Below are 16305 nucleotides of genomic sequence, written 5' to 3'. Positions count from 1 at the left end.
TTATTGCCATTTTGTTCATTGTTTTCTGGTTGTATCTCTTGACTAATTACTGTAGATCTAGACGATTTTACTACTTTTGTCTTTTAACCTTCATACTAACTATGTAAGTAGTTGATCCACTACCTTTACCGTATGTTTACCTTTACCGGTTAGATTTTTTTTTTCTTACATAATTTTCTTCTTTCTAGTTATGGCCTTTTCTTTTCCATTTAAAGAAGTCCCTTGGCACCTGGGTGGCTCAGTTGGTTAAGTGTCCGACTCTTGATCTCGGCTTAGGTTTTGGTCTCAGGATTGTGAGTTCAGGTCCCACATTGAGCTCCATGCTGGGCATGAAGCCTATTTAAAAAACAAAAACAAAAAACAAAAAAATAAAAATAAAACAGTCCCTTTAAAAATTCTTGTAAGACTGGTTTGGTGGTGATGAACTCCTTTACCTTTTGCTTGTCTGGGAAACTCCTTTATCTCTCCTCCTATTCTGAGTGATAGCCTTGCTGAGTGGACTATTCTTGATTATAAGTCCTTTCCTTTCACACTTTGAATATATCATGCCACTCCCTCTGCCCTGCAAAGTTTATGCTAAAAAATCACCTCATAGTCTTATGGGAGTTCCCTTGTACTTAACTGGTTGTTTTTCTCTTGCTTCCCATAAGATTCCCTCTTTATTGACATTTTGATTATAACATGTCTTGATGTGAGTCTCTTTGGGTTCATCTTATTTGGTGTTTCCTGGACTTGGATGTCTGCTTCCTTCCCCACGCTAGGGAAGTTTTCAGCCATTATTTCTTCAAATAAGTTTTCTGTCCCTTTCTTCTCCTTCTGGGACCTCTATAATGTGAATGTTAGTATGCTTGATGTTGTCCCAGAAGTCCCTAAACTACCTTTATTTTTTTTTCTTTCTGCTGTTCTAGTTGTATGTTTTCCACTACTGTCTTCCAAATCACTGATCCATTCTTCTGCATTATCTAATCTGTTGCTGATTCATCCTCTTGTGTATTTTTCATTTAAGTTATTGTATTCTTAACTTCTCATTTGTTCTTTTTTCTGTTTTTTATCTCTCTGTTAAAGTTTTTACTATGTTCTTCCATTCTTTTCCTGAGTTTAATGAGCATCTTTATGATCATTACTCTGAACTCTTAATTTGGTAGATTGCTTATCTCCATTTCATTTAGTTCTTCTTCTGAGATTTTGTCTTACTCTTTCATTTGGAACTTGTTCTTTTGTCTCCTCATTTTCCTTAACTCTCTGTTTGTTTTTATGTATAAGTAGATCAGTTTTATCTCCCGGTCTTGAAGAAGTGGCTTTATGTAGAGGGTGTCCTGTGGGCCCAGTAGCACAAAACCACCCTGGTCACTCAGTCCAAGTACCTTCGCCCTCCTCCCTGCCCCAGGGTTTCCCATGTGGGCTACACACACCTTCCTGTTGAGGCTGGGCCACAGTTAGTGCAGACTTGCTGGTGCGTGAGGCTGGCCCCTTGGAACAGGGGCCACTGGAGGAGAGGGGCTCTGGTGTTGGCAGAGACTACCCCCTGGGTGTGACGGTGGGGTGGGGGGAGCCACTTGGGAAGGACTCTGCCAGGGTAGGTGGATGGGGGCTGGGGAGTCCGCAGGGCAATGCTGGGGTGTGGTGAGTAGTGCTAGCACAGGAGATGGAGAGTGTCAGAACTGTCTCTCACCACCACCAGGCCAACTAGGTAGAAGAGGGGTGAAGAAAATGATGCCTGCCAATGCTTCCTTCCCTGGAGAATGTTCCAACAGATATCTGCCCCTCTAGCACATGCCCTAAAATTAGTGACTCTCTTAGAAGTCTCCGTTTCCTGCTGCTCTCTGGTACATAAGCCCTACTGGTTTCCAAAGCCACATGTTATGGAGGCTCTGCTTCCTGGTGTAGGTCCCTTGAGCTGGGGAGCCCATGTGGGACTTGGACCCCTCATTCCTCAGGAAAGGCCTTTACAGTGGAGATATCCCTCCCACTTGTGGGTCACCACACCAGGGGTGTAGGTCCTGACTAGACCACATCTTGCCCTGCCTACCCATCTTGGTGTGGCTTTTTCTGTATATTCTTAGTTGTGTAAAATCTTTTCTGCCAGTCTTCACTTCATTTTCAGAGATAGTTGTTCTATATGTAGTTGTAGTTCTGGTTTGTCCGTGGAAGGAGGTGAACTCAGGATCTTCCTACTCCACCATCTTGATCCCACCCCCTTGAGGGAAATTTTGGGGTGATTTTGATGGTGGTTACGTATGTATTTGTCAAAATTCATAGAATTCTGTTCCTGAAAGTGGATGATTTTTCTATATATAAATTATACTTCAATAAACTAGACTTCTCAAAAATTTCTGTATTTGGAAGTAATTTATTGTCAGTATCCTCCAGGCTGTAGCTAAATGAGCAGTTGATGGATTCCTAAGATAAGTGATTTCTTTTTTTGGCAGTCAGTTTTCACTCTGGAAGCCTATGTTTTGGTCATACTTTTCTCATACTTTTGACAAGTAAACTGTTGTGTGGCTCTTCTTACCCCCATTACACTGAAAATGCGTTTCTGTTCTTCACACAGTCCACCTTCAAATCCTTGTCATCCTTCTGCCATTTAACTCATTCCTCTGTTTTCCTCTCCCCTGCATAAGCAGAGGTCTTCCAGTGTTTTGGGTGGCCTGTATCTCAGCCTCTTTTTGGCCAAATACCTTCTCCCTCCTCTCGTTGCACAGTCCCTTTACTCCAATTTACCCATCCACAGACCTGATCACTTCATAATATTGCTGTTTGTAGAGCGGTTTTTAGTCTTGCAGTGCATGGTCTTTAATCTAGCTGTGGCTCAGGTCAGAGGCTTTCCCATCCTGTGCTGGCAGTAGGTCACTGTGCCCCTTCTCTACCCCAACTCTGGTCTACCAGCTGCCAACCAGCACTCCAGTTTGCCAGTGACAAGCGCCAGTGAAGAGGGGAGAAGTTGTAACCCTGAGTCTGTGTATTAAGAGGCTATATTTTGGGAACCCCCAGATATTCTTGGTCGCAAAGGCACCAGTTCTGTCTCCCTAGAGATTTAATTCCATTCACCCTTGGATATGGTCCTAGAGAAACATTTGCACAGTAATATGTACTGCACCACTTAAAATTGTTAATTGGAGATTGAATTACTTGTCAGCTTTTAAAAATGTAGTCCTCTCAGGTCAGAGAGGAGGGTGTTAGCAGCATGAGTAGATGAACTATTGCATTTTTTTTCTTTCCCTTCCTCTTTTCTCCCCCTCCCTTTTCCTCTCTCTCATCTTCCACCTTTCTTTTGTCTCTGTTTTACCACTTGTTTCCTGCTCCCTCTTATTTTCATTCATATTTATCTCTCTGCCTTAGCCAAACCTTTATCAATAACCTGACAGATCACAGAGTGACTTTAATATCTAGAATCATGCATAAAGTCCAGTGATGATTGCTTGGGAAATGTACAGAACTCCTCAGATCCTCTTGAGCATGGAAATACCCTAATGAGAAGGAGGATTGCAGCAAGGACTCAGTTTGTGTAGCCTAAATTCTTAGATGCAAGAGGAATTATGTACTTCCTTCTTCTTTAAATAGAAGATTGCCCTGGACCAAGAATTGTTTAAAGGAGGAAAGATTGGCTAAAGGGGTTCAGAAAACAGCAAATTTCATTTTTTATTCCATTGATATGCATCATTCTTATTCACATCTTCAGCACATGATTGCAAATATTTGCCTATATGTCTAAAGGCCCCCATCATAATGTATATATCAGGACAAGGGCAGGTTTCTAAAAATTGAGCTGAGTTGCATCTATGAAACTTGGAAATCTCAATGCCTGTGCTGACAAATATCCTGACAAGTAAATACTATACTCATTCAGTATTACATAGTGATTTCATTTGCACAAAACCTCACAATGCTCTGCCACTTCAGTCAAACGTCTAGAGCACTGGGGAAAGGAAGAATGTGTTTATCTTGATCTCCAAAAAGGGATTTAAGGGAGAGAGCAGGCTGTATATTAGACTGTTTTCATTGCCTGTCAGCTATGGTAAACCTGAGCTGTCTGCGGTGTCTCTAGATAAGCAGCAACAGCAGCAGAGGCCTTAGCATGTATGTATGACTGCATTCATTTGTACTTCTTATGTATCTCAAAATTTCTAAAGGCTGTGTAGCATCTTTGGTGGAGCCTTTAACAATTGTGTCTCTGCTAATCACTGGCTTTTATGCAGTGCCCTTAATTCTCAGGTCTGCCAGCTTCAGTGAATGAAGTGTGGGATGAGGCTTAAGTTTATATTGAGTGGATGAAGATCCTCTTTCCTCTCAGAGTCAGCCCTTGTTTAGTTCTGTTGGTGTGGGCACTCTTCAGCAGGGGACCCTGAGGTGGTGCCTGTTCCTAATATTTTATGGTACTTCTTCTCCTCCTAAACTTGGGGGGCAGCAAAATGGGGCCTCGGGAGCCACCTCTGTTTGAATGGCTCCTCCTGTGTTTATTTTTTTTATTTTAAATTTTTTTTTTTTTTCAACATTTTATTTATTTTTGGGACAGAGAGAGACAGAGCATGAACGGGGGAGGGGCAGAGAGAGAGGGAGACACAGAATCGGAAACAGGCTCCAGGCTCTGAGCCATCAGCCCAGAGCCTGACGCGGGGCTCGAACTCACGGACTGCGAGATCGTGACCTGGCTGAAGTCGGACGCCCAACCGACTGCACCACCCAGGCGCCCCCACCTCCTGTGTTTAAATATGGTTATTGATGCTTGTTGGAAAGAGAAATTAAAAATTTGTATCACGCAGTAGAAAATGTGAGAAAAGTAATTTGGGAAATGGAAAATGGCCAGCAGCTTGATTTGTATAGAAATGTGTATGTCAGAGCTGGAAAACTAATGAATGAAGCTCACCTACTTTGTGAAGATACTATGTTGGTGAGGGTTGTTTGCCCCAGATTTTTCTGTGAAATATTGCTCGGGCAACACCGAATAGTAAAACAGTGGTACTGTCTATGTGGACTCGTTTCTTTGCCTCCCTAGATACTGATCAGGGTTTGCATAACTGTTCCAGCATGATCATTTCAGAGTTAGGCAGAATGGATTTTGCCCTACCCCAGATTCTGCTGCTTTGGTTGGAGCTTTTGTTGTGAAGTATTCTAAAATCATTAAAACCACTTGAGTCAGCAACGACCCCTATAAATCAGGAGCTATTGTGTGCGCCCTCATTCTACTGGTGCATGCTCCAAACATACGGTCATTGAAGATGAACTGGAGGGGACTGCTTTCTCTTCACCGATTGTTAAGTAGCTATGATTGTTAGCATTTGTTTGTGATTAGTGAAGCAGGTTTCCTTTCTGTGTGTCCTTCCCTCCCCACCCCCATCTCTTAAGAGAAGGCCAGTCACAGCCATTTGGATGCTCTGTTAGTCTATCCTATAATTTTTCCCTTTAATTACCAAAGTAAATGAATTTTCTCTCACGACAAACATTTCTTTAGTCCAGAAATAGTGTCCTTGGTTATGGTAAGCCCTGGTTAGGTTTCTTTCTGGATTCATAGGAGAAGTGTACAAATACTGCCTTTGAGAACAATGCCAAAGCATCAGAAGCTGCGTATTACTTGTAAAGGGAAGATGTGCTAAGTGATTAAATTCTTGCTCCTTCCAAGTTTGTCTCCCATTAATTTATACGAATATGGAGTAGAATGGGCAAGTGGCAGAGCCTCTGAGATGAGCCCAGTCCTGGATGCTCTTCCCTTTTGAAATGAGGGACAAAGATGTGTGAGGAAGGTGTATTTGAACCACTGAGCAACTCTTGGTCTGCTTTGGTCCCTTTTTCCAAGATTGTTTCTTCATCAGTTCACCACAAATTTGGGAGGAGTTTGAGGCTCTAAGCAGATGGACATTATCAAGTACTAGTACTGTTTCCTATGAAAGAAAACCATGTTTCTGAGTATAAAATGGCCCCAGCTGTCTTCCAGGCAGCGAGGAGTTCTTGGCGCCTGACATAGATTGTGAATATCAGATACTCAGGGTCAGTGCAGTGTCTCCTTTTTATTTCTTTTCCCCCTTTCCAATTTTATTTTAATAATTAAAAATACTGCTGATCACACTGAATGACTTCTGGCAGAAAGGCGGTCTGTCCCAGAAGGACCAGTTGTGGGCCATCGGGTTTATGACGTCCATAAAACCAGAGCCACATCAGAGCATGGCCTCCCTGAGTGACAGGATTTTTGCTCCCACCAGGATCCCCCATCAACTGACTGCTTTGGATATTTGTTTTGGGTTGGTTTTTTGTTCTGTTTTATTTCCTGATGCATGTGTGACTGTACATGTGTGCACACATTTAAAGATATAAATGAAACAGGTATGTAATGCCCTCTGCCTGTTAGAAAGACTAAAGCCATCAAAATAACAAACGGCGTGTATTTGCTAGAATGTCAAAGTTATGAGTTTATTTTGTAATGATGTGCTCCTGCCTTCATGAGGTAAACTGGCCGTGGCGGAGGTGTTATTAGTAATATGGACTCAGTGGAGCAGAAAGCCGAGTGACCGAGAGATCAGTGTATCAGTCAGAGAGAGGGCAAATGGAAAGAGACAGCAGGAGAATGAGAAAGGAGCCACAGTGCCTGGGCTGAGATTAAAGACGGAGGAGGAGGGGAGCCCAGTGGTCAGATATGGTCTCCCCTGTTCCTGGGGCTCCTTCAGAGGAGTCGCTGGCATGTTGTTCAGCCCGGGGCTGTCTGCAAACACTGGTACTCTGCACTTCCTTACCAAGGAAGGTGGTAATCTGAGAACAATTTTGCTGTCCATATTCCTTTCAGAGAGCCTCTTCGTCCTTCCTAGCTGAAGTTAAATGGGTCTGAGGCCAGCTGGGCCATACTGAGGGGATTACTTTGGTCACCAACTTCCTCATCCTTTGCAACGTCTTGATGTAGGGGCTGACCCAGCATGGAAGGGACCATCTCAAAGCTCCTAACAAGGGGCAAAATGGGAATATACAGGTAGAATTTGCTGGTCTTTCATTTGTTAGATTCTTCCCAGAGTCTAAAAATGAGTAGAAGTTATTACTAAGGAAGAAAAATTTGTGTTGTTATTTTCTGAAGGAGGAGGGGAGAGGGAAAAGAAAAGGTAAAATACAGTAAGCGCTCTACAACTGTTTAGAGATCTCCAGGGCTACCCTAGATGACTGGCAATTACTACCCACTCGGCAGTTTGCAGTAGTCAGTGATCAGGCTGCCCGGCTTCCATTGCTGGGTCAGAAAACCTCCCTCCCTGAAAGAAATTATTAACCAGTCTTCGAGGGAAAAAGAAACCCTACAATTTCCAAGTCCACTCATATTTTTTTCTTCCTTTTCTTCTTCTTTGAGGAAAACTTTGTGGTTTCCAGTTGCAGGTACCTTTCAACCTCACACGGGTTAAACTCCTTCAGGGATACACCAGGGATTGAGGCCTTGTGTACTCCCTGGAACATTGGAGGAGAAAGACAGAGGAGAGGCGGGCTTGGGTATAAATCACTGCCCTCCACCCAGCACACTAAGAGGACTTTAGACTCAAGGGTTTGTGTGTTGGTCATGGGTCGCTTCCGGATTTTGCCAGCTTTAGGGCTGTGTGTGGGGACCAACTTCAAAATTCAAATGTAAGGGGAAAAGTAAGCCTTTAAAAAAAATTAGGAACCTAAACCTCATAGCGTTTAACTGAGACTTGTCATAAAGATTGTCAAAAGGCAGGCATGTTACCTCTTTGTGTAGACGTGTAGCAATTCCTCTGGCCTGCTCACAGTGAGGTAGCCTGCACTTCAGGGTCCCAGCCTCACCCACCAGCATGGCTCTAGCTGAGTCTGCTACACCTATCTGTGGCAGCTAGGAGAGAGAGAGGGTTGCTGGTTTTTAAATTGCAACAATGTATGTGATTGTTCAAAAGACTTTTTGATTTTTCTAAGCTCTCTTTTTTTTTTTTTTAATTTTTTTTTTTTTTAACGTTTATTTAACATTGACAGAGACAGAGCATGAGCAGGGGAGGGGCAGAGAGAGGGGGAGACGCAGAATCTGAAGCAGGCTCCAGGCTCTGAGCTGTCAGCACAGAGCCCGACACGGGGCTCGAACTCACAAACTGCGAGATCATGACCTGAGCCAAAGTCGGAGGCTCAACCGACTGAGCCACCCAGGCGCCCCAAGCTCTCTCTTTAAGACGAAGGAACCACAGAAGCTGGAATCTGTGTCTTGTGGAGAAAAGAACCCATTTTAGTGAGAATCGCAAAATAGACTTTGCCTTTATTTCTGTCAAGATGAATGTGTTTTCTCTTGCTTGTTTCTCTAGGTCCTTGGGCGGGAAGTATACACCTCCAATAACCAGCTTGGGGGCATCCAGATCATGCACAACAATGGGGTGACCCACAGCATCGTTTGTGATGACTTTGAAGGGGTTTTCACTGTCCTACACTGGCTGTCTTACATGCCTAAGGTGAGCCCTTTGTACCCAGCATTGACAAAGCCCACAGAACCAGGCCTCTCCACCAAGGATTACAGGGCCTCTGTGTTTGAGGTCTCCTCCTTATGGGGGAGAAATTGTTTTATGAAATATTCCTCTGGAAGTTGTTGGTTTCTCTTTTCCTTGCAGGTGTCTTTGGGTTTCTACCTTAAAATGCCTTTGGATTTCATTGGTATAGGCCCCTTTCTGATGTTTTCCAGTCACAGAAGCCTTCATGGCCTGTCTGAGCTCAGATCCCAGCATACCAAGGCCTCTTCCTCACTGTGGGTTTTCTCCTTTGCAATAGCCATCCATCCCCCTGGGAAGCTTCCCCTAAAGCATGGAAACACTGAAATCAAGAGTCAGAATGTACCACATTTTGCCAGGCTCCTACATGATACTTGAGACCTGTGCATGTGGTCAGGGCTTGGCATACAGTTGGGATGCCTCTCAGTGATGACTGGGACAGATAGGTGTGATTCTGTATGTGGTCCCTACTGCCTTTGTAATGATTGTGGCTGAGCTGGTACTACAGGCCTATTGTTCACTGATTGCTATGCTCTTTCCTCCCCACTGCCTTTCAGAATGTGCACAGTTTAGTACCTCTCCTGAACTCCAAGGATCCTATAGATAGAATCATCGAATTTGTTCCTACGAAGGCCCCCTATGATCCTCGATGGATGCTAGCAGGCCGTCCTCACCCAAGTATGTATTTTTTGAGGGTCCTGTGGTACCCTGGCCCTCAGACTATCCGTCTTCCTTTTATTCACTAAGCAATTCCTGCACAACAGTACCTGACAAAACAGAGCTACTTTAGTAGTCTGGAAATGAGACACATCTTTAAAACAGCTCTCCAAAGATTAAGGTGGAAAACCCTTCCAGAACAAATGAGAAACAAAGGAAATTAGATGTACAAGTCAGTCTCTGAGTCATAAGCAATACAGTACTAATACATTTCTTCTGTTAATTCTGTTATTAAAGCACTTATTACTTAATGGGTTCAAAGACTTTAAATCTAAGCAATAAAGGCATAGAATCTTCGACCATCTAATCTCTGTAAACAAAGATTAATCAGATCAGTTTTAGAAAAGATATTTGACCTTCAGTGTAGAACATGACTACACTCTTGTCAGCACACTATTTCTGAGCATTCAGCCTGCCTGTGCCCTTTTTTCTTATGATATTGGTAATAGTTGGGACTTGCTGTAGTTATTCATGTAAGATTATTTTGTAAGGTCATTATTCATGAAGAGATTGTCCAGAACTCTTGACTTCATAAATATATTGAGTGAGAACAAGCCCTCCCTCCATGTTTATCTCATATATCCCTGTCTTGTGGCTGATTTTACCTATCTTCAAAACAAAAAAACAGAAAAACAGTGGTGTCTCCGTGTAAGGTGAATGTACATTCTCACTTGCCAGTTCATTAGGCTGCTTTAACAAACCTTACTTCTCAGGTGGTTCTTTTGTGAGGCCCCAAATCCCCCTACTACATTTTGAATCTGTTTTTTTCAGGTTATTTGAGAAAGTGTTCTTCTTTGCATGTTTATGGCAACTATTTCAAAGAAAGCCTTATTATCTAAAAGAAGAATGGAATGCAGAAGATAATTCATTAAATTTAAGAGTCATTTTGATTTTGTTGAAAGAAAAGAAGAGGTCTGTGTAAGGAAGACTTACTAAACCTCTGTGGGTACCCACTGTGAGCTAGGTGGGACTGCAAAGCACTTTCATATACATGGCCCACCAATGACCCCCCCCTCCCCTAGTCAAAATACAAGGTGGGAAATTTTTTAAAAAAGAAAGTCTTTCCATTTTGATGAATTTTATAGTTCCAAATCATTATTATTGAAGTAAGAATCATAAAATGATCCAAGCATACAAAGTTAAAATTTCAGTATCCTGATACACTTAGAAGTTTGATTTAGAACTTTCATCAAAATTTGAGCCCTCTTTCATGGGGTGGACAGATGTGTGTGTATGTAGGTGGGCATTATCCTGGCCATTATTAATGAGATCCACAGAATAAAATGAAATTTGTGATAAACTAAGTTTTCTGTTTTTTGGATAATATTTTTTCATCGTCTCCCTAGTAATTCATCCTGCTGTCTGTGTGCAGCTAACACTCGCTCCCAAATCGAGTGACTTCAGATTTTAATTTAGTGGAAGCGTTAAAGAAAGCAGATGATTCCCTGTGATAAGTTAAAGCAGATATCTTCTAGGTGAAAAGTTAAAGTCATTTATTAGAGGAGATAGTGCTGTGATATTCTTCAAACTGACGCCCAACACGAGACCAGAATCTAAACGATCGGCTTTGGGCTCACGATAGAGAGATAATTTTGAAATGGATGATCACATTTTACACTGGGGCCATAGAGGCAAGGAATGTAGAACACAGTAATTACAAATTTAGTCTTGATAAAACACTCTCCATCCTGTTTAAGTCAGCAGAGGTTAGCTTGCTCGGATCTCCACTTTTAATTGGTTTTGGACTTGGGTTTTTAGGGGGCGGAGGGCCATGTTCAAATTAGAAGGATCACTGAGAAACTGTGAGCTGAGGGGCAAGCTAGGAAACCGTTATTTGCAGAAGATTTTATGGGGCCTTGGTCAAACACGGATACCTGTGGAACAAAAGTTTTTTTCTTAACCTGAGATGTCAAAAGTTACGTGTCTTGCCAGTAAGGAAATTCTATGTGCAAGGGTGGTTAATGACATTAAGTGTATGCATCTTAAACATTACATTTTTGCTACGTGTCAAGAGTATGTGGGCATGGCCCTTCCTTAGAGAAAGATTATAGTTTGTCAGCTGTAAGTAAAGGGGATGTATCTTGCTGCTTTTCTAGCAAAGAAGCCATTCCCCTTTTCCTTTCCCCACGTTTGGGTCCTCATCTGATCATTAATACTTATCATTGGCTGTCTTCAGCTTTCCATTACAAAAAAGTCAGTGGAATCAAACAAAATTGTAAGCTAAGTTTTAAAATAGAAATAGACATTTTGAAAACACTTTAATGACTTGGCTGCCTTTTGACAAATGTTTGTGGTGTTTTGAAAAAAGCCAAGTTATTTATTTAAAAGCATGCAAACTCTCTGCTAGCTGAACCCCATCGTTTAACAATAAATGATGCTTTTGCTGATAAATGATTCTTTTTATGCAGACTAGCAAATGAAATAGGAGATGATGTCTGAAGGCAGATGAACATTCAACTGCCTAATGCGTGCATCTATTATAATATGGTTAAAAACAGCAACAAACTCCCCAAAATAATCCCCCAAATCCAACCTTAAATTTGCCAGTTCCAGTGCATTTTCAGTGGATTGATGATCTTTATTCTCCCTTTGTTCTCTTTCTTTCCCTTCTGTAGCCCAGAAAGGTCAGTGGTTGAGTGGATTCTTTGACTATGGATCTTTCTCTGAAATCATGCAACCCTGGGCACAGACTGTGGTGGTTGGCAGAGCCAGGTAAGAGCCCTTTTGTTTTGGAAGCTCTTCTTCCTCCCAACTAAAACCAAGAGAGGAAAGGGCCATAGCTATATAGGTTTGTTTTGTTTTGTTTTACCAATAATGCTCTCTTTGTCTAAACTTTCGAAGAATATTGGATTATAGTCATGCCCAACCAAGGCAGCATAACTGAAGTGCTGGTTCCCAGTAGTCATTTACTGTGTCACTCCAATGATGCGTTTAATCTGAAGTCTGGTTTTGACACTTCTTTTTTATAATGCTGAAAGAAAAGCTCTCTGAGGGCTGTAAAGCCCAAATACAATAGCCATAGCCCACCAATGACCTTCCCCTTCCCCAAAGACCATTTTCTTTCAGAGGCAGGTGACAAATGAATCAGACTCATCTACCTTTCCATGTAACCCAAAAGATCTATGTAACCTAGAAGAAGTCCCTTCCTGGCAGTGAGATTATTTAAGTAACAAACGTACTATATTGGTTTATCATCAGATTTGAATTGCAAAAAAATAAAATAAATAAAATAAAGAAGTTTGCCTGAAATAGGAATTAGTAAAATAAACTGGGATAGATTGCTGGACTACCTATATTTTTCAAATGGGAAATTGAAGTTTCTATTAAATTTTATTTTTTTATTTTTTTTTATTTTTTTTTTTTATTTATTTTTTTTTTTTGGGACAGAGAGAGACAGAGCATGAACGGGGGAGGGGTAGAGAGAGAGGGAGACACAGAATCGGAAACAGGCTCCAGGCTCCGAGCCATCAGCCCAGAGCCTGACGCGGGGCTCGAACTCACGGACCGCGAGATCGTGACCTGGCCGAAGTCGGACGCTCAACCGACTGCGCCACCCAGGCGCCCCTCTATTAAATTTTAATACCCCCTCTAAGAAGTGCTTCACTCAACAGCAAGCTCTGCACGAAATCATCTGTAGCGCTTGCTATAACGAGCACCTGCCAAGGCTGATCCTAATCTCGTTCTGCACTGCGGAGACATGCTGCCCCAGGGACCCACATCTGGAACTCCCCTTCCTCTCAGGGGCAATCAGTTTTCCTTATCTTGGTGAAAAGTGGCACCTGCTCAAGACTCTCAAACATGCCACATTGGGTTGAGATTTAGATTCTAGCCTTGAAAATAATTCTAGGCTTCATGGTTCTCTCAGTACAGCAGGTCAGCACGTCTTATGCTGCCAATGACAAGGAGCCATCAGATGGCAGATCCAACAGACAGGGTCTTCCACTGTGACTCTGAATAAGAGTCAGGCCTGGAGTTAGCCTAGACTGAAACTCACAGGGGCTAGCTCCCATTTTCTCTCATGTCTCAGGTCTTCTACCTCACCACGGGCCTCCGGGTCCCAGTGAGAACTATTCTTTGTGCCTGGTAAAATTCCATGGGGGGGTGGGGGTACACTGGAGATAGAACCCTCCTACCAGGGGCGCCTGGGTGGCTTAGTCGGTTAAGCGTCCGACTTCAGCCAGGTCACGATCTCGCGGTCCGTGAGTTCGAGCCCCGCGTCAGGCTCTGGGCTGATGGCTCGGAGCCTGGAGCCTGTTTCCGATTCTGTGTCTCCCTCTCTCTCTGCCCCTCCCCCGTTCATGCTCTGTCTCTCTCTGTCCCAAAAATAAATAAAAAACGTTGAAAAAAAATAAAAAAAATAAAAAAAATAAAAAAAAAAAAAGAACCCTCCTACCAGAGTCTATTGGTTTGTTATGGAGGGTCCTTATATCACAGACCAACTTTTTTGAAAATTTGTCTGTTACCTATTCTGCTTCAGTTTTTTGTCTGTAAAAATCATGACAGATTTTAAGCCTCAGAAAGTGAAACCTTTGTTTAGGTCTTTAAGATCCTCCCATGGGAAACAGGAAAATGCTTTACACTTATGATTGGAAGAATAAGGATTGTTCTGTGAGCAAGATCAGTCAAGCTTGGCTTTAGTTAGCTCTGCCATTGTTTATTGCAACACCCACTCTGACTTCTTCCTTTCTTTCCATCTGATGAGTTCTGGGCTTCTTACTCCAAACACATACACATGCTCACAAGTATATAAAACACAAATGGAGCTAGCTTCTTTCAAAAGCAATGGTATTTCAAGAAATAAATATAAATGTATTCTTCTGGGATTGTTACTGTAAGTGCTGCCAAAACTCATCTTTGGTATGTATGTTTGGAATATGTGTGCTATTGGCTGTAAATTGTCTTTTATTATTCCATGGCACCTTGTCCAGGGACACACTATAAAACAAGATGTAGCATCTTCATGTGCTAGCCTGATAAAATTTATATGAAGTATAATAGAAAACAGAAGTTGTTCTGAGCTGTTTTCAAGTTCAATAAATAACTGTAATACTCGGATAAAGATGTTCTTTATTAGGTCACATGGGCCCTAATATATAAGTTATAAGTTACCGATTTAGGGTGGCTTTTGCAATTACAAGTTTCCAGTTGGATTGTTAATCATTGTGAACAGAAATATTTCTAAACCCTCCTGTGTACCTCCTGCTCGTTGTCTGGTTGTCTAGAGGGCTTTTGATTCTGATTCAATGCAGGCAAGTGACGAGGGGGTGGGTGGTCCCCACTCAGGCCCCTGTCAGGCCTCTTGTGATGACAAGAATCCATTTCCAGTAGCCAGTGTAAGACTATCCTTCATGGAAAAGTTTGTTATGGAGATGCTGTGGGGAATGAGAGACTATAACCCATCCCAGCCCTAGCCCCAAGGAATGCAGCTGAGAAAGTGCAGCCTGAATCACATTTTCCAGAGTAAGCACTCACGCCGTACCTTACAGCAACCACCATCCCCCTCTTCTCTTTCTTCCTGATTTTTATCAGGAAATCTTTCTGAGGACCAAGTTAGGAGGGTATCATGGAGCATAGATGCAGAGCCTTTTCCTGGAGAGTTTTTTAAAATTAACATATGTTGGAGATTAAATGTATACTTTTAATATAGATCACTTATTTCACCAAGATTACTACTGCAAGCTATCCCTGTTCCCCTGCTCTCTTCCAATGAAATAGAAAGCTAAGGGCTTATTTAACCACCTCTGCACCCTTGGCACTGCTTTTCATCTTTCATCATCTCCATAAACACCTACACATTTCCCATTCATATACCCAGTGTAAGACCGACTATACTCTCAAATAATCTTATCCAGAACCACAGTATTAGTACTCCATAGAAATGGCAGCTCTATTCCAGCAATGCCAGCTTAAATTCTCAGGTGCCTCCTACCTTTCAGACCTTTTCTCTCTGTCTTCACCAAAGCAGTGCTCTAGAGTGATCTGAGAAATTTCATTTGGCATCCACAGAGATAGGTGTGTGCATGTGTGCATATATGCGCACACACACATCTAGACTGTTGAGTGTAACTCCTGAGGCTCCCCTAGTACAACCCTTGGTTTGAATTTATCATGTGGAGAATAGAAGTGATTCTGAGGGGAGGCTCCCCTGGATTTATAAAAATGTATAGTATTTATCAAATCCAGTCTCAGATTTCACCCCTAGAAGCGTCAGATTTCCCTCTGTTCTCTGTATTTGCAGTCACCAGTGCCCCCACCGTGATGTTGTGATGTGGGGCTGGAAAATAAATGACTAGCTGTACTGTTTACATATATCAGATTCTTATTTGGGTCATTTTTTATCAGGCTAGGAGGAATACCTGTAGGAGTAGTTGCTGTAGAAACCCGAACAGTGGAACTAAGTATCCCAGCCGACCCTGCAAACCTGGATTCTGAAGCCAAGGTAGGTGACCTCAAGTACCCTGTGCTACTGTGCTTGGAGCTGGATTTCCCTTCTGCAGAGCTTGTGGATATATCGGGGGCATTGCACACCACCAATTTGGAAGGGAATGGTAGTCAGCATCCTTGAGTAATTTCAGACCATCATGTGCTCACTTTTAAGGTGACTCTAAATGGACTGCAATCTACCTGAAAAATTACTTGGGCCTTTACAATGGTCTTGTTGATGCTAGAAAACAGTCTAGATTCATTGCAGCTGAGGGCTCTTTGGTCCCAGATTCTCTGAACACACACATGGGTAAGAAGTCTGCCCTAACGCCAGAGGTGAACACTGCCACCCATCTACTTTTTTTAAAGGGTAGATTACATTCTGATAAGATCCAGAAAATGAGGGTGGGGGAAACTAGGGACGAGGTTACTCAGCAGTGTCACGTCAAATGTTTGCTGATCAACTCCAGTATGGAGAAAGCTGTACTAAGCACAGAAGCGAGAGGAATGTAGACTATGTACCGTTAGCTTGCTTTGAGGACTGGTGTAGTTGAGCCATGTACAGTTGCTTTCTGGAAACCTAGAATGAGGATTCCCAAGACTGCATTCATCCATTAGAAGCAGTAAAGTTTCCTTCTTCCGACTGAGGAGTGGTAGTGTACTCAGGACTTAAAAAGAGGAGAATTTGACAAAGTCAAAGATCCAGGATCCTTTCTTCTTT

At 42.4% G+C, this 16305-nt stretch overlaps 1 protein-coding gene across 9 annotated transcripts in view; it reads left to right on the top strand.

Moving 5' to 3' along the window:
- ACACA (acetyl-CoA carboxylase alpha) overlaps window positions 1–16305 on the top strand; it is a 277035-nt gene that overhangs the window by 226295 nt on the left and 34435 nt on the right. For all 9 annotated transcript variants that reach the window (XM_049636543.1, XM_049636545.1, XM_049636544.1 and 6 more), the window contains 4 exons: window positions 8268–8411; window positions 9002–9122; window positions 11777–11873; window positions 15504–15600. In XM_049636543.1, the coding sequence (XP_049492500.1) occupies window positions 8268–8411; window positions 9002–9122; window positions 11777–11873; window positions 15504–15600 (459 nt within the window). The remainder of the gene's footprint in view (window positions 1–8267; window positions 8412–9001; window positions 9123–11776; window positions 11874–15503; window positions 15601–16305) is intronic.

Source organism: Panthera uncia, chromosome E1, assembly GCF_023721935.1.
Source record: "Panthera uncia isolate 11264 chromosome E1, Puncia_PCG_1.0, whole genome shotgun sequence".
Lineage (NCBI taxonomy): Eukaryota > Metazoa > Chordata > Mammalia > Carnivora > Felidae > Panthera > Panthera uncia.
Note: the sequence above shows the minus strand (reverse complement) of the source record. Positions and strands in the feature narration are given on the sequence as shown.